The sequence below is a fragment of the Chamaea fasciata genome, unplaced genomic scaffold, assembly GCF_029207755.1.
Source record: "Chamaea fasciata isolate MVZ Bird 193981 ecotype frontalis unplaced genomic scaffold, bChaFas1.0.hap1 SCAF_4, whole genome shotgun sequence".
NCBI classification, from domain to species: Eukaryota; Metazoa; Chordata; class Aves; order Passeriformes; family Sylviidae; genus Chamaea; species Chamaea fasciata.
Window position 1 is genome coordinate 21,488,717 of NW_027094089.1, and position 20,002 is coordinate 21,508,718.

The 20,002-nt window shown below is 35.5% G+C and overlaps 1 protein-coding gene across 1 annotated transcript in view; it reads left to right on the plus strand.

Annotated features, from left to right (window-relative positions):
• SPEF2 (sperm flagellar 2) overlaps window positions 1–20,002 on the plus strand; it is an 87,372-nt gene that overhangs the window by 19,868 nt on the left and 47,502 nt on the right. Inside the window, exons 9-21 of the mRNA XM_066182342.1 lie at window positions 992–1,160; window positions 5,682–5,895; window positions 6,371–6,498; window positions 6,709–6,775; window positions 7,271–7,356; window positions 8,137–8,240; window positions 8,730–8,977; window positions 10,459–10,564; window positions 11,348–11,505; window positions 12,954–13,138; window positions 14,567–14,694; window positions 14,792–14,930; window positions 19,226–19,363. Coding sequence (XP_066038439.1) covers window positions 992–1,160; window positions 5,682–5,895; window positions 6,371–6,498; window positions 6,709–6,775; window positions 7,271–7,356; window positions 8,137–8,240; window positions 8,730–8,977; window positions 10,459–10,564; window positions 11,348–11,505; window positions 12,954–13,138; window positions 14,567–14,694; window positions 14,792–14,930; window positions 19,226–19,363 — 1,870 coding nt within the window. The remainder of the gene's footprint in view (window positions 1–991; window positions 1,161–5,681; window positions 5,896–6,370; window positions 6,499–6,708; window positions 6,776–7,270; window positions 7,357–8,136; window positions 8,241–8,729; window positions 8,978–10,458; window positions 10,565–11,347; window positions 11,506–12,953; window positions 13,139–14,566; window positions 14,695–14,791; window positions 14,931–19,225; window positions 19,364–20,002) is intronic.

Sequence of the window (20,002 nt, forward strand, 5' to 3'; positions counted from 1 at the left end):
TCTAAATTGAATTCTTAGGAGACCAAAATCCACTAGTGCCACAGTTTGTGTGACTGCTGATTTCCTTTCTTATTAACAAATTCCTTAGTTAAAAGTTAAAAACTGAATGTTGTTCGTCTCATTCTAGTTGGCTTCACTAGGTGGACACTTCCTCAGAGTAATACCAACAGGATGAATTTCCCAAGATATTTAAACTGCCTGGACTGTTCAAAACATAGCAACTGAGCCCAAATGCTCTGACATGGCCTAATTGCACAGGGTTTCTGAGAACATCCTACAAAGGCAGTAATCTCCAAGTGCCTGTGCCGTAGAAGTGTTTCAATAACCATGGAGTGGGTCTTTATTGCTGTGGTTCTTTCATTAGTATTCAGTGATTTGACTGTGGGCTTAGACTTACAGAATTAGAAAGTATGCCAAAATCTTACTGCTTTTTAGTGTAATTATATGTTAAAATAATAAAAGTGTAACCATATAAAATACACATGATTATATTTCTTGGAAATTATATCAATTTAGGCTTATTTAGTAGGTGATAGAATAGTCAGCCTAGGCACACAATTTAGTGAAATTACCAGCTAAAGTAAAAGTTTAATTCATATAATTCTGAATTAATTTTGACTTTGAGGAAAAAATATTCTATAGATTTTTGGCAAGAGGAGGCTTTACACCACAAAAGAAAAGAATATTTTGGGTGAGGGAAAAGTAGCGATAACAAAACAGTTCCTACACAGCTCTGCCAGCCAAATATTGTGTGATGATACATTTGTGAAAACACTGAAGCCTACAAGTGCCTACATCTGTCATAAAAGCAAACAAACACTTACAAAAGGCTGTAATAATTACAGGATGCTTTATAAACTATACCTAGTTTAGCAAATGCTTGTTTCATAATTGGGATTCTCATAAATTTGGCTATACTATTGTAAAATATACAACCCTCTAATTTTTGGTTTAAAACTCTTTTCATTTTCCTTTTTTCTTTTTTCTGCAGCTGTGTTCCACTAAAACTGATGCTGGATTGGAAGGAACTTTTTCTAAGTGGAAAACCAATATATGAACAAGCCTCAATTCAACCTCTGCCAGATGAACCTAGCCCAGAACAAATTGTAGAGATGAATAAAATGAGTCTGTTAGATGAAAAAGATTATGGTGAATACAAGGTACACCAAACTGATAAGGCATAATGGAAGATAATACACCTTGCTTTTTCATAATCATAAAATTTATGTTGTGATCTTGCATTTTGTTCTATTACTGGTTTCTAGGGTCAAATTTAGGCAAGCATTTTCTTTTCATTGCTTGATCTTTTACATAACAACTGTATTTGATGTTAGTAGCAGTTATAATTCCATTCTTATATATAACCTTGATTATATTTCTTGAGTTGTAGGACCAGCACGTTAATTGCAATGCAAGGAGTTTTCAGCTAACTGGAATTTAAAGGTATAATTAATATTACCAGACTGGGAAATGCAACAGAAAATAACCAATAAAAGCAGTAAAATTAAATAATGGACATGTTACAAAACTTGAACTCTTAATTTAAGTAATTTTGAATGAAAGCTCGCCAACAAGATTTATTAGTTTGAATTAACTATTTGTTTTAATATAGTAATGTCTTTTTAAATTATTAAAGATGGCTGACATTTTTATTAATCTTCTGTTAGAATACAAGTAAATATTTTTCAGGTTATTATATTACCTTCGTCAACTTTTCAATATGTCTATATTATTTCAAAATTGAAAGATTAAGAATTGATGTTTCCCTGTTAAAATGTATGCACAGTTTTTTCAAAATTATATTAATTGATTATATTCATCAAATCCCACTATATATTTAGACTTTTCAAATAATTTGGTGAGTAGAAAGTGACAAAATCATGGCAAATACCCAGTCTTTTTCTCGTTGGGGATTAATAAAGACAATATATATTTGCTTTTTATCCACATACTGAGCCACTTGGTACATTTTTCTTCTGCAGTGAGCATAGATGTTCGTTATGAATTTCTGTGATGCATGCCTGAAAGCTCAATTTACTGCAGCTTCCTTTTTAACATGCACTTTTCTGATTTATCTCTTTACAAGGTCCTGATTCACAGCATAGCAACTAATGCATGAATTTTGTAATTATTTTCTTAGGTGAATAAAGGGCTATACACAAAGTCAACAAGGAGGACATAAAAGACAGGCAGGAAACAGAAGAGAGCACTAATGAAAAATTAAGTTTCTCAGTCATATTTTCATTTACATTATGAAGTCTCAGTAGTCTTCTCTAACTGTGACTTCACTAAATGTCACAAAAAATTATTGACACATTTAAGCCTCTTTGTTCCTGCCAGGCTATTTCAAATTATTTAATAATTAATTTATTCGCAGACCTTGTTTGTCTTATGCTTTTCTGAATCATTATTCATCAAAAACTGGCATCCTATGACATGTGGAATTGTTGGCACCAATTCATACTTATGTCTTCTAAAAACCTAAGTGAACAGCTAATTCTTTCAAAGCCTTGCTTCTAGATAAAAATGTATTGGCAGGTCATTCTAACAATGCTTATGCTGATTTTCCTAATGTTTGTGAAAAAAGCCCAGGACAGGCAGTTTGGCATCTCTCAAGAATACCTTGCTTACCTTAGGCATACCAGCTAAAAGTGTCAAATGTATTTGGTAAAATACAAGAAAATACAATGCCATCAGTCCATTGCACATTACATATTACATTTTATTTTGAGAATATTTTTTGAAACTACCATGTTATAACTTGTGGCTAATCAACTAATAAATTAATAAAATAACCAAAAACCAAACATAGCATTCGGTACTGCTCAAATAATTTGTGGTTTCATTCAAAAATATTGACCAGGAGTTACATGACTCCCACCTGGATGCCTGAAAACTTGTTTCTGACAGGTAAGTTATTTTACCTCATGACAAATGCAGTCTAGCAACCTTCTGGTTAAAAGGGCAAGATAACTGAAGAATGGGGATGCCCATTCCACTTGGAATTAATTTTTTCCAGAGGTCTAATAGAATTTAAAGCAACAGATCCTTCTCTACCTATATGTTTAAAGAAAAATTATTCAGATAGTGAAGGTATTTGAGTTCTTTCAAGGATGTATTTTTGATTACACATGGAGGAGTATGTTTTCTGAGAAATAATAGAGAGGGGATATTGCGCAGCTCAAAAATATTTACTTCATTTGTTTTTACCGATTAAAAAGAAGTGACTTTTAATTTTAATTTTAATTTATTTTAGACTGATAATTAAATTGTGTTTTTCTATCTAATAGGCATGTGTTCAAAGTCAACATTGATCACATTCCACTGTTAGAAAGTATGTTATTACAATTCATGATTCAGATAAATTCAATAAAAGATTGCATATTCTACCCAGAGCATGAGTTCTAAACCTTATCTTTGAGTAGAATTTGAACGTTGTTCGCTTCTATTATGGTGATAAAATATTTAATTCATGGAATGACACAATTGTTTGGATTAAAGGTTTGTGAAGGTCATTTGCTTAAAGCAGGGGCAACTTCTGAGTCAGGTAAGGTTGCTTAGCATCATTTGGTCAACGTTCAAGTATTTCAAGGATAGAGATTCCACAGACTCTCTGTGCAAACTTTTCCCCTGCATTACTAGTCTCATTGTGAACCAGTTTTTTCTTCCTTCTTTCCTGCTTGGATTGTTCCTTGCTGAAACATTTGGCTTTGCCTTCAACACTTTGTTGGACACCCAAACTGAAGTGACAAACTAGAATCTAATTGGAAATATTATTAGTCTACACATTTTCCAAACAGCTGTTTAATATCTCCCAACCAAATAAATATTAATCCAGGACTGGTCTTTTTCTGCATACTAAAATGTCTTTTAGCTTCTCACAGCATAAACTTCCGGACATCAACATTTTCCTAGTGCTATAAAATGCAAAACTGGTAGAGTAAAAGTACAATTCTGTGTTCCATTCTTTGTACTACATTCTTTTATTCTTCCAGTGTGATCGTCAGTAAAATGATCTTAACTAGTAAAACCTAGTAAATTGTGCAACTGATAAATTTCTCTTGATCTCAGGGTAGATGACCCAGAAGTTTCTATTAGGTATTTCCTTCACTTAATGTTTTAATAGGTTTGAGTTGTTTGCTTTGCTTTGATTTTTTTTCTCTATCTTGAATCTGTGTTAGGCAAATACATATATTTGAAACCTTTGTTCATGAAATTTTCAGAGATTTAAAGGTGATACTGGGCAATGATGTTGCCCAATTTTAGACTGCAGAATATTAGGATAGTGGATTTCTAATAAAAAATCTGCTACTGATTAATTCTATGGTATTGTTGAATTATTTTACATGTTTATGGAATTTAAAAAGTGATTTTAGGAATCTGCATTAAATTTGCACAGCAAAGTTCTGGTAGTGGGGGGCTGCAGGGGTGGCTTCTCTGGTAATCTGCTGGAAGCTTCCCCTATGCCCGACTGAGTCAATGCCAGCGCTGACTCTAAGATGGACCAAACACGGGCCCAGGCTGATCCAACCAAGGACAGCACTGACACCTCTGTGTTAACGTATTTAAGAAGAAAAGAAAAGGTTTTGTGCAGATGTAAGAGAAGAAAGGAGTGAGAAGATGTGAGAGGAACAACTCTGCAGACAGTGAGGTCAGTGGTGAATGATGAGGACGAGGTGCTCCGTGCGCTGTTGTTGAGATTCTCCTGCATGCCAGGGAAGCTCATGGTGGTGCAGAGATCCACCTGCAGACCCTGGAGGAACCCACACTGGTACAGGTAGAGATACTCAAAGAAGGCTGTGACTCCACAAAAAGCCTATGCTGGAGCAGGCTCCTGGCAGGACTTGTGGTCTGTGGAGAAAGGAGCCCATGCTGGAGTAGGTTTGCTGGCAGGACTTGTGACCCTATGGGGGACCCATGCTGGAGCAGTCTGTTCATGGAGGACTGTACCCCATGGAAGGGACCCAGCTGGAACAGTTTGTGAACTGTAGTCCATGAGAAGGACTCAGTTTGGAAACACTGGTAGAGGATCGGCACCTGTGGGAAGGACCGCATGCTGGAACAGCTAAAGGGTCCACTTTCTGAGGAGGAAACAGCAGCAGAAGCAACATGATGAGTTGACCATAACCCCCATTCCCTGTTCTCCTGCTCTACTGGTCAGGAGGAGCCCGGGAAGGAGGGAGGGCTGGGGGGAAAATGTTGGTAGCATTTGTTTTAGTTCTCACTATCCTGCTCTGATTTAGATTCATAGTAAATTCAATCCATTTCCCCAAGTCAAGTCTATTTTGCCCATAATGGTTACTGGTGAGTGATCTCTTCCTGTCCTTAACTCATGAACCTTTTGTTATATTTTCTCTATGGCATCCATCCAGAGGCAAACCTTCACAGAATCTATGAAAATGTTTATATAAGTACTTGTCTCTCGACTAGTTATTAATGAATATCAATAAATGTTTAATGATTATGATGTAATTTACCTAATTATAAAAATGTATTATAAAAATTGCAATTTAAAAAACCCTAATTATAGATTTTAATGAGGTTCTATTCTAAAAACTTTGTTATTATTCAATACTATTTAAATTTCATTATTTTATGTATTATATGTGTGAGTAAGTACATATATTTAGAAAGATGGAATATGAGACATACTGAGATTTGCTAATTTGTCATTTATGCAGAGTATGACAGGAGAATGGAGCCCAGCTGAAGAGAACAGTGAAAACAAACCTCTTAATAATAACATATTGGGTCATGTGCTTCGTAGACTGATGGAGATGTTCTATCCTCCAAAACCCAAATCTTCACCTGAATTTCCTTCATTTCCTGTCAAGGGATGTGTTTTGGGAAAAGTGTTTAGTGGAAAAACTACCTGTGCAAAGTTTCTTGAAAAAGGTAGAGGTTGTTTGTTTGTTTGCTTAAGATTTTTAAAAATCTATACTTGTGTAAAATCCCACTCTTACAACGAAAATTGCTTGGGCAAATACTTTCATTGATAATTCTAGAACCTCAGATACATATGTATTTTGCTGGTGTTGGTTGCAGGTCATTCCTTCGTTATATTCCAAAGTAAACTTAGAAACACTGGAACTTGAAAGTATTATTAATATTGTATCATAATGTTAATACTTCTTCATTAAGAATTGGAAAATGCTTTTGGTAATCTTCTTTGGAGATACTTATTTTAGAGGAGACTAACAAGATAGCTATGTGATTATTGATACATACTGTGAAGTAGTTACAGAGAAGAAAGAGTGACAACAACTTATATTAGAAGCCCAAATTAAATAATTAATTTTACTTCTTGTAATAGTTTCTCTGTATATATACTCAGCTCAAATTGTTGCTATCTAATATTTTTGTGTTTTAGTTTGCAATATTCAGGTACTATCTGTTGGTATTCTGGTTCAGAAGGCCATTGAAGCTTTTCTTAAAAATGAAATGAGTGAAGGCGGCATGATTTCACAGGAATCAGAGAGTTCTGGAGAACAAAATGAGGTAAGCATATTCCCTAGTTTTGGTCTTGGCTCTAACAGGTAGATGGAAATGGAATGTGTAAGGAAAAAAGCATGTTTCAATTTTTTTACTCTATTTCAAATTTATGTTTTGACAGGTAAGACAGGAAAAGTCATCTAGAATTTACAGCCTTGCTTTTTCTCTAAGATGTAATTTTCATTCTAATCCATTTCCTGTCATATTTGAAACAAGGCCCAGGAGAACTTCCCAGATTTGCCACCAAATCTTCTAGAGGAGCTCCAAAAAGAAACCACCACAGGTAAATATTTCTTGCTGCAGATTTTCCTGTATGTCTCAAGCCCTTGGGATTCCTCAGTCTTTTGCATGTTCCAGTAGGCCCACATTTTCCCCAGCCTTCCTTTTGTGGAGATACCTGTAAAAGCCCTTCTTGTTGCCCATCTGCCTAGACATAAGACTAGGCCTTTTCCCCATGAGGGTAGCAAGCACTGAAACAAATTTCCTGGAGAGGTAGTGTAGTCTCCATCTTTGTAGATTTCCACATTACATGCAGTAAACTGCTGAGAAACCCGGTCTGTTCTTATAACTGATGGCACTTTGAGCAGAATGTTGTATTAGAGCTAGGTGACATCCAGAAGTTGCTTCCAACCTGAATTACTCAATGTTCCTATGATTCTAACAATTTTATGTACTTTCTGTATTGGTTTGTTCAAAGAACGATAGCAAGCCATGTACTTTTATTCTTTATCTATAATAATGAATTTTATAGTAATAGCATCATCAAACTTTATTTTAGAACCTATTTTAGAGAATTGTCCTGTTGAAAAGGATCCATCCCAGGAAGAATTTGAATTGGATAGCAGTCAGGATGGCCTATCCAAGGTTAGTAGTCCAATTTTAGTTTCTGCTTTATAAAAAGGCATTAGTTAAAATTATTAAATTAATTAAATGGTGACACCTTTTCATCATTCGGAATTCCTGACAATGCAAGAATTTTCTGTATTTTCTGAAATGCGAAAAGAGTTTATTGTGAAAATCTGTATGTTGTTTAGAGTTGTACATCTTGTTAAAATTCAGTATTTTCTTGTGAAATCTCACATTTACATAAGATGTGGTATTTTCTATGACATTTCTGAGTTAGCAAAAATGTCTTTCTGCTTGCTGCTGCCAAGCAGATAATTCATCCCATGACAAGGTTTCTTTTCTTTATGTTAGAAATGCTTAATTCTGCACTGATTTTTTTAGCTTACTGCTCATTTAAAATTACTTCCAAAGCTAGGATATAAAAGAATCTAGAACTAATGAATTTATGTGCTGCTGTATGAAATCATCAGTAGTAGTGGAAATCAGAATAAGCTGAGAACCAGAACACTTAATTTTTAATTTTTTTGCCTTCATATCCTTGGTTTCTCTAGCTTGTTTTTTTCAGCATTTTAATGAGTGCAGTCCTGGAAATCAGCAGGAGATTTCAATTAAACTAGGCATTTTTTACAATTAAAACAATTTTCCTTAATAGACCCCCCCTCAAATATTGAATATTGATATATAACAGCCACCACCCCTAATATAAATAAATGAATAGTATGTGATATAAAATGTGGAGTCATACTCTTTTCAATGACTGTTATGGACATTCTGAGCATACGTTGCACTCTTCCACAGTTATCTGTACGTGCCCAACTTGGTGCTGCATCACAGAAATGGCTGAAGAACGGAAAAAGTGTTCCTGATGAATTACTAATTGACATCCTATTGGAAGCCATTACGTATGAAATTGTATAGATACTTGGTTTTATCTACTCTTATTTAACAAAAAATTGTCTCAACTACCCTGAAGCTCAGTTAGCTCTTAAGTTCCTACATGAATATCATTTAAGTTGTATTACTCCCATTAGTATACTGCAAGTTATAAAATAGATTTTCCCATTTATTTCTTTAGCAAAAAATTTATTTGAGAAAACTGAAATTAAAACTCTGAGCAGTCTCTATAGAGTGGTTTTGAAAACTTTATTTATCAAGACAACAAAAATGGTTTTGTTTCTGATTCTTTTTCACTTTAATTAGACTTGATGTTATTTTTTTCTGATTTAAAATCCATCACTTTACAGTTTAATAATATCTGTCATATTCTGTATTCATCAGGAAATTTAATATACTGAAGCCAGAATGAATGATGGCTAGAGCAAGCTGTTCTTTCAGTTTTATTATTATGCTATAATTTCACTGTGTAATTCTGGTTCTTCATTTCCTTTTAGCCAAATACCACCAGAGAAGGGGTGGATTGTGGAAGGGTTTCCAATGACAATTAACCAGGCAAAGCTATTTGAAAAATCCTATACAGGGATTGATGTAGAAGCAAAAGATCCAATTTCTGAAAAGCTGTCCCTTGCTATAGATCCCAGAGCCCTTAACGAGCCTCCTCCTACATCACCTGCATTTGATGTTTCTATTTTATTGGATATTTCAGACAGTCTGGTACTGAAACGTGCAGCTAACGTGAAGCGTAAGTTTCCAACTGCTATTAACAAAGTAAAATGACAAGCAGATGTCTGTAAGTTGTAGTTATTAATGCAAAATAGCATTACTGGACAATTCCTGTATATCTCACCATGTCACTTTCATTAATTGTGCCTTGAATACTTCCAGATTGTTTCAGATACTTCTGTTTGTTTCAGTCAAGGGCAGATCAGTAGTGTGCAAGTGCACGTGTATATGCTTTTTTGTATTTGTAGTCTCTTTTGTTTTTGAACTCTCACTGAAGCTGAGATAGCACAGTGGGTGGTGTTAGATATCACATAAAGCAGCAGCTGGAAAAAAGACAAGTTATAGCAGATGCAGAATATACTGCATTACAAATGAGTGTCTGTAAATAGTATTTTTCTTCAGGAGGCACATGTAGAGCGGGAAAAAAGAAGTTCTAAACAGAGGGATGTGCCAATACTCATTCCCTGAGAGAGCCAGGATAAATTCTCTATTGATTACTGCCTTTGTCTTGTCTTCAGTTAGTCAGTGAATGATCAGAAATCGAAGTCGATTCTGGCCAACGAAGGCAAAGGCATCAAAGGCTTTTTGAGAGCTGTCTTACTTCCAGACCACACATTTTAAGACCTTGGAGAAACAGAAGGGGTTTTTTTTAATGAGTATGTTTGTATTATCCAAATTATGAGGAGATTCTTCTTTGTTTTCATTGCAGTGCATAGGTGGCAAACAGCTTGAATTAAAGAACCATTTACATTTAACTTTCATGTATAGGTAGGAGTGAGAATTGGACAAAATTTTTAGAGCTTTTGCCAAAAATCTGGTGAAGACAAATGTATGGACACTTGAATCTTACTAATTTTAAGACCTTCTGCTGCCAAAACACTTGGAACAGGTGGTTATATTTAATATTATCTCAGAAATTCAATTAGAATTCTTTTCATAAGATGTAAATGTGATGGTCGAGTCAAACAAACAATTAAAAAATCAGAATTATTTCAAAATGGCATATTTCAAATGAATTAAAGGCTTTTTAAAATTCAAAAATACTCAGAAAGAGAGAATACCTTGTCTTTTCATTAAGTGGAATGTCTGCTCATTGTGAAAAGCAGATAATTCAGATAAAATTGGGAAAATACCTTCTAACTGATACAGTAGATAAACCTGAAATAGTTGCCCACAGGAATGCTCCATCTCTTCAGCTGGAGATTTTCATGGCTAGCAAGCATCCATTAGGAGATGTTAGTGCTATAATTGGCTATGCACTTAAACAGAGGATGAAGCAGGACAGTGTCTTAGGTCCTTTACAGCTTAATTTTTTATTTCTGTGATGATGTCTGACTTTTCCTTTCTTTTAGGAAGTCTGATACCCAACTTTTAAGTGAGGAAGTGTAAGATCAAGGAACACTGAATTTGTTCATATAATGATTACCTTAGTTGGGATGAATAACTGTCTGAATAATTGTCTTTTTAAATATATGCATATATATGTCGTTTTCCACACAGTAGATAAAAGAAAGGCATCACAGGCTGAACAGAGCAGCAATCAAAATTCAGATGCTGAAATCCTAGAAGAGAAGATTGACTTGGCCAGGGAACAGGTGCTACATAGGTAAGTTATATGAAGTACAAAAAAATTGCTTTAGCCAAATGTTAAGACTAACATTTGCATTCAAGTGTAACTGATCTGAATCTCATATGTGATCCAGGACAATGCTTAATGTTAAGAATTAGACCTTTCTGTAATGTGGGGCCTATAGGGTATTTTCATTTTCTGCACAATATAGATCCTCCTGGAAAATAAGAATTCCTGTGTTTTGACTTTCAAGGGTATTGTTCCAAGGAGAATTTAGTTTCAGGTATATGTTACATGAACTATGTCTATTTATTCCATATATATGTGTGTGTGTATGTTTGTGTGTGCTTATATCTGTGGTCTGTCACACATGTGCCTGCCTGCCCTTGAATGAAATACACTTATTTCAGTCAGAGATTTTGTAAAATATTATTCTCCCCTTCGACATTTAATAAAACCACTTAGTTTTCTAATTTTAATGGAATTACTACGTGTTTGACTTTACACAAAAAGCAAAATCAAGAACAATTATTTCTTCTGAATATTTGAAACTTTTAACTGTTTCAGACTATTATATTATGTATTACTATCGGTTTAACAGTGATATTATAAAGTAAATATAGCTTGTGGCATGAAAGAGTAAGAAATACATTATTAATTAACAATAGAATTTCAAAATTTTTCTTATATTTTAAATGAAGGGGTTGATGTGGGTGGAGTTGTTTTAGATCTGCTTTTTCTGTTATTTATAAATTTTAGAAAATGTTTGAATTTCCATTAGTTATGATTTATTTTCATACATTAATATGATTTTTGAAGAATTTCAGGCTTCCTAAAGACATGGCCAAAATTAGAGAAATGGTTTTCAGTCCATCAAAACACTCTAGTGAAAGTAAATGCAGAGACAGAAGAAAGTATTGTGTGTGAAACAGTGAAGGAAATTATAATAGAAGAAATTGTGAAAAATCAGAATAGAAGTAAGTTTTCATATTCTTACTTTCTAGAATTCAGTAACAAAAGACTTTGTTTTTTATAATTAATACTAATAATTACTTTATAAAATGATATGGCAACCTACATTTTTGCTGCCCCTGAAAAAATCTGAGGATGTGCCAGTTAGTGATAACTACACCAGAACCCTGAACTTTTCTATTGTGCTTTCACCTTTTTGGAGTATATGGACCAATTTCACATAAAAATTAAATAATTAAATTCAGTCCTTTCTTCCTTGTTTAAAAATTAAAGCCAGCATTTTCATCTATGGGATCACATAATTGCGTAAGAAAGTCTAACTTGCCATTATGAACATATAGTCATTTATCTGCAGCAGCATAAAACTATGGATAAGTAGAAGTGGTTTTGACATCTATTTTTGGTACATCTTTATTTTACTTTTCCTCCTTATTATCCAGAAAGAAAGAAAAATTAAAAAAAAAAAAAAAAAAAAAAAGGTGGAGCATCCAGGGGGACAAATGCATCAAGTAAACCAGCAACAGGAACCTCTAAATAACTATTTAGTTTTTTTCATAACTATTATGAGAAAATCTTCATGTGTCTTCTACGACCAAAAGAAAAAGAAAAAAAACAAAACTTGAAAAGCACTTGTAAAAGTTTATCCCGCTACTCCTTTGCAAGGTTTCTAGTTCATGGGATTTTTTATGTGCTTGGTATATAATTAATGGCCCTGCTAGAGTCAATAGCAAAATTCCTATTGTTGAAAATGAAGGTTTTCTAGTTACAATTGTTATACGGAAGTGTTTAAGGGCTGTTTACTCCCTAAGGAGAAATAATACCTGGGGTCAATTAATAAAGTTTAATTTCATATTTATGTTGACAACTTCCAAGCTGTCCTTCACTATTAGGTTCATATAAGCAGAAAAGAGAATCGGGTTAGTCAAGCATGTTTTCTCCTTAGTGAATCCATGCTGACTACTCCTGATCAGCTTCATGTTTTCCATGTGGGTAGAGATGGTCTCCAGAATGATATGCTTCATCACCTTTCCAGGGATTGAAGTGAAGCTGACTGACTGGTAGTTCCCTGTGTCCTCTTGCCACTTTAGAAGACCAGGGTGACATTTGCTTTCTACAAGTACTCAGGAACCTCTCCTGATCTCCATGTGCTTTCAAGAGGGAGGAGCATCATGAGGTCCCTGGTTATTATGTCTGCCAGCTCCCTCAGCACTTGGGGATGCTTCCTGTCAGGGCCCTTGGATTTATGGATGTCAAGTTTGTTGAGGTGTTAACTGATCCAATCTTCCTTGAGCATTGCTGATTTCATAAGGATATTTTTGATGAATAACACCTAAGCAATGAAACAGTGAATCTGTGCCGTTATTTTGAACCTGTGAGAGTAGCAGAGGTGTCTAATTCTGTTTATTGATACTTAAATTATATTTGGAAGTACTAATTGTATATTCGTATCAAGGGTCTGCTGAAGAAATAGCACCAAAAGAAGAAAACATTTTACCAGTTACAGATGAAGAAGTTTTACCAGTCACAGATGAAGAAGTTTTACCAGTTATAGATCAACCAGCTCCTTCTCCTGAGACACCACCACTGATTGAACCAGGATCAGATGAATGGATTTATGTAGACGAACCACTTCCCCAGGTACACTAATTCCTGACTGAATATCTGAAATATCAAAGTATATATTTTTCTTAGTATTTTATGTGTGTCCTCCCTAAACCTTTTGCATCATTGCATGCTGTTTTTTTCAGTATTTTTCAATAAAAGGTGTGATACTACTTTGTGAAAAATATACAATAACAGTTGCTACTAAAATACATAAAATAAGGAATCACACATTCACATTTAGAGGTTTTTTTTAAATTTTTTGCAATTTTGATGAAGAACACTGCTGCCAACATAATAATTCTTTTTACTGTTAGGGAATACTAACACAAACTTATTAGATGACTTTTCCTTCTCTGACAAGAGTAAGTTGTGGGTCTTATACAAAGGGTAAGAATGGGCAGAATGTGCACTGATCTTTCTGCTAGTATTTTTTTCCTAATATTTTCTCCCCGAGGACATCTTCTCAGATTCTAGAGATCTGAAATTTAGGGGTTTTCTGAAATGGCTGTGTTTCTGCATCTTGTGTTTAGTAACTCTCAATGGACTTTTCTTCAATGATTGTGTTTTTTAGTTGGTATAGTAGCTTTTTTGAAGCCATTTACTTTTTGTTCTCTGTGACATAGCTTGTATAATTATGTTAATTCTGAAAATTTTTGTTTCTTTGCCTTAAACCATGATCTTGCTTGGATCATTTAGCTACCCTAAATCATGGTGACCCTAATTCACATATTGAGAGATACAATGAATAATAATTCTATAATCAACCTCTGAGGGCATTTAGAATGTGACAAGCATCTCTTAAATGTTCATTTTTCTTCATGTTGCTTTTGTTCTCCAATCCAGTTATAATATGTTCTAGTTCTTCTGTAAATTTTTTTGGGATGAGAGGCTGGGACTGTGTGCAGTTTTTGAGATGCAGATTTGTCAAGGGTGAAAAATGGTGATTTGAAACTTGTTCTGTAATTTCTTTCCAAATGTTTAACAGTTTTCCTGTTAACTACAGTCAGCTCACATATGCTGGGTTTCCTCTTGGCCATGACCTTTATTTACATTTCATGGCAGCCAGTCAGTCAAACATCACTTTTGCAGCACTAGGCAGTCAGCATGGATTTTTATGAGCTCAAACAATTATAAATGATTAAATTTTCTTACTTCAATGCTCATTCAGTATCATCACTTATTTTATGAGCATATCCAAGAACAACAGATATTGGACTATTCTGCTGGAATTCCCCATTTCTTTAGAGACCTACCACTTTTTCCCAAAGAAATTCACAGGATAAAAGTATATGTTCATACAGTGTCTGTAATCAGCTGTAAACCAAAAGAAATACATAGTGAATAAAAAAATCAATCAAATTATTTCATGAAATAATATTTTTGTGTATTTTCTAATGCTACAGATAAATGAATTACCAATAAATAAATAAATTAATTTTGATGTTTTTAAAAAATTCACAGGAGATAATTGATTTTTTAGTTCCTTACTGGGAAATCGTAGAAAATACGTATATGAATACGATCAAAATTATACTTAGATGTCTAAGGGATGAACAGTACACTATAATTCATTACACAGCAGATATTAGGTAAGTAGAAATAGTATCTTATTACATTAATATTAGTGTTTTGTATTTTTCATGGGGCATTCTGCAACCCAAAAGTTATTTTTACTGTAATTTACAGAAGAAAATTTCAAGATTATTTGAAGCGTCCACATCTTATGCAGGAGTTTGTATCTCAGTGGCAAACAGATTTTAATTCAATTGCTGATGACCTGCAAGATGATGAGGAAACAAAAGCTGAGCGACACCAAAGGGTTACTGTAAGTAAATGACAGATATTACAATATAGCCTTGGCTATTATTTCCTTTTATATGAGCTTGATATAACATGAATGATAATATTATTTACTTCTTTCTTCCTCTTTATAATTTTTCTTAAACCATGCCATTTTCCTCTTGTGCATAATGTGTCCTTTAAAATTATTCCTCTGTTGTTTGGCCATAATTTTCTTAGATCTTGCTTTGGTTTTTAGGTTACACTGTGGTATTGTGGTACACTGTAAAATAAATATTTCTCTGATGTCTTTTTCTTTACGTTTTGTGGTTTTCAGAGATTTTACAAGTTGGATATTTAAAATCTTGGCAGTGTTTTATTTTCTTGTGAATTAAATATGATAATATATGCTTTCTAAAACTGATGCTTACAAAGTAGATAGAATTTCTTTTGTTTTGATGTTTTGATTCAGGTAGATCTTCTCTAGTTCATGTCCTGAGAGTTCTGTTTCACAAAAATCTGTAACACTAAATGTCCTAACATGTTCAGAGCCAGATTTAGCTTAAGCCAAAAGTAGAGCTATGTTTGAGTAAATCAGATTCCATTTCAGAACAGACGTGGTTTTTAGTTGAGTGGTATCAGGAATGCACCCCAAAAGGGAGAAAAGGAATACTGACAACTTTTTAGTTGAAGGGAACATTTGAGGGATAATGGATTAATTCATCTGAGATGGAAAAAGCATTGGACCTCCTTTTCTACGGGAATATTCCAAGAGAATGGGGTAGAGAATTGAAAAATCATCATCCATATTTCTAATTTCTACTGAATAGGATTATATAAAGACTGGAATCATTCTGTCCTATATTTTAGAAAGATAAAATTAAAATATTTGGCCTTTTGCTCATAACAGAAATCCATCTTTGACATTATCCAGTTCCAATTATGTGAAGAGGAGGGTATACTCCCATATGATGCAGTGAAACTCAGATACTGTGATGAGCCTAAGCACTTTGGAGTTAATGTATGATTTTCAAAATTATTTTTTAAATAACCCGTTCACCCCTTGTGAATCCCAAACCTGTGGGTGATTGCGAAGATGATCTTCCTCTGTGCTTTTAAAGCAATGCTCATTGTATCTCCCTGAATGTATAAATTCTGTCAGCCATCCTTCCTTGCTGTTAAAAAAAGAAAATGAAGAGTGACAATTTTCATAATGTTTTTTCTCAAACTCACAGACTCCTCAACACTATTATCTCAGTTGGACCCTTTCTAAAACACTGGAAAGTGTCAGCTGTAATACCTGAAATTTCTCTGATATCAACTGGGAAATGTAAAAACCCACCCCATTTTGTCATGTATGTAAAATTCTTTAAAGGTCCAAAGCCCCGAGGGCAGCCAAGACTTTGTCCTGATGTTGTGGTCTTAAGCGTCACACAGCCACTGACTCCACCAGTGGGATCGGAGAGATAATTGTAGAAATGAGCAAGCTCGTGGGCTGAGGTAAAGACAATTCAACAGGCAAGGCAAGAGCTGTACACAGAAGCAAAGCAGAACAGGAATTCATCCACTACTCTCCATGGGCAGGCAGGTGTTTGGGCACCCCCAGGGAAGCCAGGTTCCATAACACATGATGGTGACTTGGGTAGACAAACACAACCACTCCCAGTGTCCCCTCTGCTTCCTTCTTCTCCCTCTGCTTTATACATTGAGCCAAATAGTATGGAATGTCCCTTTAGTCATCTGGGGTCAGCTCTCCTATCTGTGTCCCTTCCCAGCTTCCTGGTACCCACAGCCCCCTCACTGGTGGGTGGGGTGAGGAGCAGCACTTGGCTCTGTGCAAGTGCTGCTTAGCAGTAACAAAATCATCCCAGTGTTGCCAGCACTGTTTCCAGCACAAGTCCAAACCATAACCCATACTCACCACTCTGAAGAAAATTAACTCTTCCCCAGCCAAAACCAGCACATATCCTAAATATCCAAACACAGAATTACTATGGATACACATTAGCAGCACATCTCTTTCTGTTGTCTGGCAATTTCTCCAAATTCCCTCTCACTATATTGCTATAATCAAATATAATCAGTTGCTTGCTATGACTACTTCTCTTGTTCCAAATGGAAGAGGACTGAGCAAATGCATCCATTTTTACTTTTTTTTCACCACGTTATTACAAGAAAAGAAGGAGAGAGAAACTGCTTCAATGTGAAAAGAAGAGCAATGAGAGAAAAAGAAGATACTCATGCTTTTAGCTTCTGCCCGAGGAATATAACTCACTTTACCCCTCTGCAGTTTTCTTCATTGCTTACAGTAAATCAAAACTTTGACTTAAATAATATGAGGACAGAGTATAATCCTTCTTTTTACATGTTTAAGAAAAATACTGGACAGAGCTGTACATCAGTTTGTACAAAACATTAGTGGGGTTTTTTTGTGGAGTATTGCGTTTATGTGGAAGTTTTTTTGTGGCAAAGCGTCTGCAGAGGTGGCTTCTGTAAGAAGGTATGGCAGCTGTGCAACAGGAGTGAGAAAATGTGAGAAACAGCTCTGTGGTCACCAAGGACACTGAAGAAGGAGGAAGAGGAGGTGCTCCAGGCACCAGAGCAGAGATTGCCCTGTGGCCTGTAGAGAAGGCCACGGTGGTACAGTTTGTTCCACTGAAGCCCATGGAGTACCACAGGGAAGATCTCCATCCTGCAGTCCATGCAGTCCACCCAGGCTGTGTCAGGTGGACATACTGTGAAGGAGCAGCAGCCTGTGGAGAGCCCAACCAGAGCAGGTTCCTGGCTGTGGAGTATGCACACTGGGCATATACATGCACACAGTCCTAAAGGACTGTGCACACCGAAAGGACCCACATTGGAGTTGTTGTTGAAGAACTGAAACCTGTGGGAAGTACTTGCCTCGGAAAAATCCATGGAGGACTGTATTCCATGGGAGGAACCTCACTCTGGGGCAGGGAAAGAGTGTGAGGGAAAGGAGTGGCAGATAAAAATGTATAATGACCTCACCATAATTACCCATTCCCCTTTTTCTGTGCCATTTAGGAGGTAGAAAGTCAGGAGTGAAGTTAAGCCTGGGAATGGTGTTTTTAGTTTTGTTTTATTTCTCATTATTCTGCTGTGTTTTTAATTGGCATTAAATTAAATTAATTGCCCCAAATCAAGTCTGTTTTGCATATGATGATGATAGGTGAGCAATTCCTCATCATTGTTTTGATACATGAATACATTATCTTTTCCATCATATTTTCTCCCTCCCTGTGAGGAGGAGTGATAGAGCTGTTTGATGGACAGCTGGCAGCTAGCCAAGGTCAACTCACCACTGCTAATAGATAAATCATATGCTTATATATTCTTCATCCAGCAGCATATTCTTATATGCACATTCTACAATGTAAACAGCCATGAATATCTGATTGCCTGCACCTTGGCTACCTTCTAGCTATCTTTGTTAGATGTTAGGTAGGCCAGGGACTTCCCTGTATCTTTTGTCCAACAGAGGACATGTGGATTCCTCTGAAGTCTTCAGACAGGGGGAGATAAACAGAATCTGACATGATAGGTTGCAACCAAGACCTGGTTTATAGAATCACTTCACCAGAAGCCTAAGCTCCTCTTCTTTTGTTGTGTCCCAGAACAGGTCGGGTAGGGTAGAACTGCCTGGAGCCAGAGACATCTCATCTTGTCCTACCTTGTCCCGGTATTTAACAGCACTCTTCACCTCCCATGGCCTCTCACACAGAGTGGCCTGACATACTATTTCCATGCAGAGATGGCAATAGCGAAAAAACAGGTTGCATAATATTTTGTGCTTAGTAGGTCCTCAGTGCTGTCAGTGAGCCACACAGTGTTATTTGACATAGTCACTAGCTGAAGAGCCGTTAATTAAAAGAACATTAGAAAAAAGTGGTGTGGAAGCTACTCAACTTCAAAAAACACTTGAAATCTGACACAATTTTCTTAGTATTTTTCATATTGCCCATCCCCTGGGAGTACTATTCTTAGTGTATTAATTAGCAAACTATTCAAGTGGGAAGTTGTTGGTGCAGTTGGGATCTTAGCTATTCATACTCTCATATTCATCTAGCTTAGGTAGATCGTCTCTGCCTGAGGAAAGAAAGGCAGCCTGCACACTGAACTCATATCTTGGTGTTCTTCTCTCTGTCACAGTTGTAAAGAAACTTTCTGTTAGCCTGCTGTAGGCATGTGACCTGACCAGGTGTTGATATTTTTAACAGTAAAGGAAAAGCCCCAGATAGGAAGTTGCCCTATGCACAGGAGGGGGAAAAAAAAAAGTTTTTTTTTTATCATTAATTACCATGTTTGATTTTTGTGCTTTAGGACCTAAGAGATCTTCTCTGGGATATCTGTGACAGCAGAAGGGAAGAAGCAGAGCAGGAACGTATTGGTATCATGAATGAAGAGTGGTTACCAGATCGTAGGGGGGTTGCAATGAACCATTTCTTTACACTTATGCAGGTATGGACTGCTACAGTAAGCCTGAGAGAAATTTCATGTGGTTGGCTCCAAATATGTGAAAGATTGAAAATTATTGAAGTAAATGTTCATGTGTCTTCTGAATTTATAGACGAGGTTAAGAGACAAAGAATAGATGACAGTCCATATATTTAACTTTGGAATGCAGGGAAGATTAATGAAAATACCATTCTTGTTGTTCAACCCACGAAACTTTCAATCTCTATTATATACTGCTACTTTTTACAATTTTCTAACTCCAGTGAATCATCTTGAGTTTTGTTACAGAAATTTCACTGCTCTTTATCCTTCTGTGATCATATTGACATCTCCTTTAAATTTATGAATTACATCATTCACAGTTTGATATCATAGTATTTCCCATATCTCAAATTTATTTCAGTTGTGATTTCACCCATGTGGCTTGACATTTTATCTGCTGACCAACAAAAAGAAACCCCAAAAAATCAAGTTAGGTTTTGAGACTGAGATGTCATTTGCTGCTGTTGTTCAAATATGAGCCAGCTTTCAGATACGTAACTTCAAAGTTTTCAAGAGTCCATTCAGTCCTGCAGTAAAGTGAGATTTCCCTGTTACTGTTGTTCTAGGTGCATAAATTTAGTTTAAAAGTGGATTGGAGTA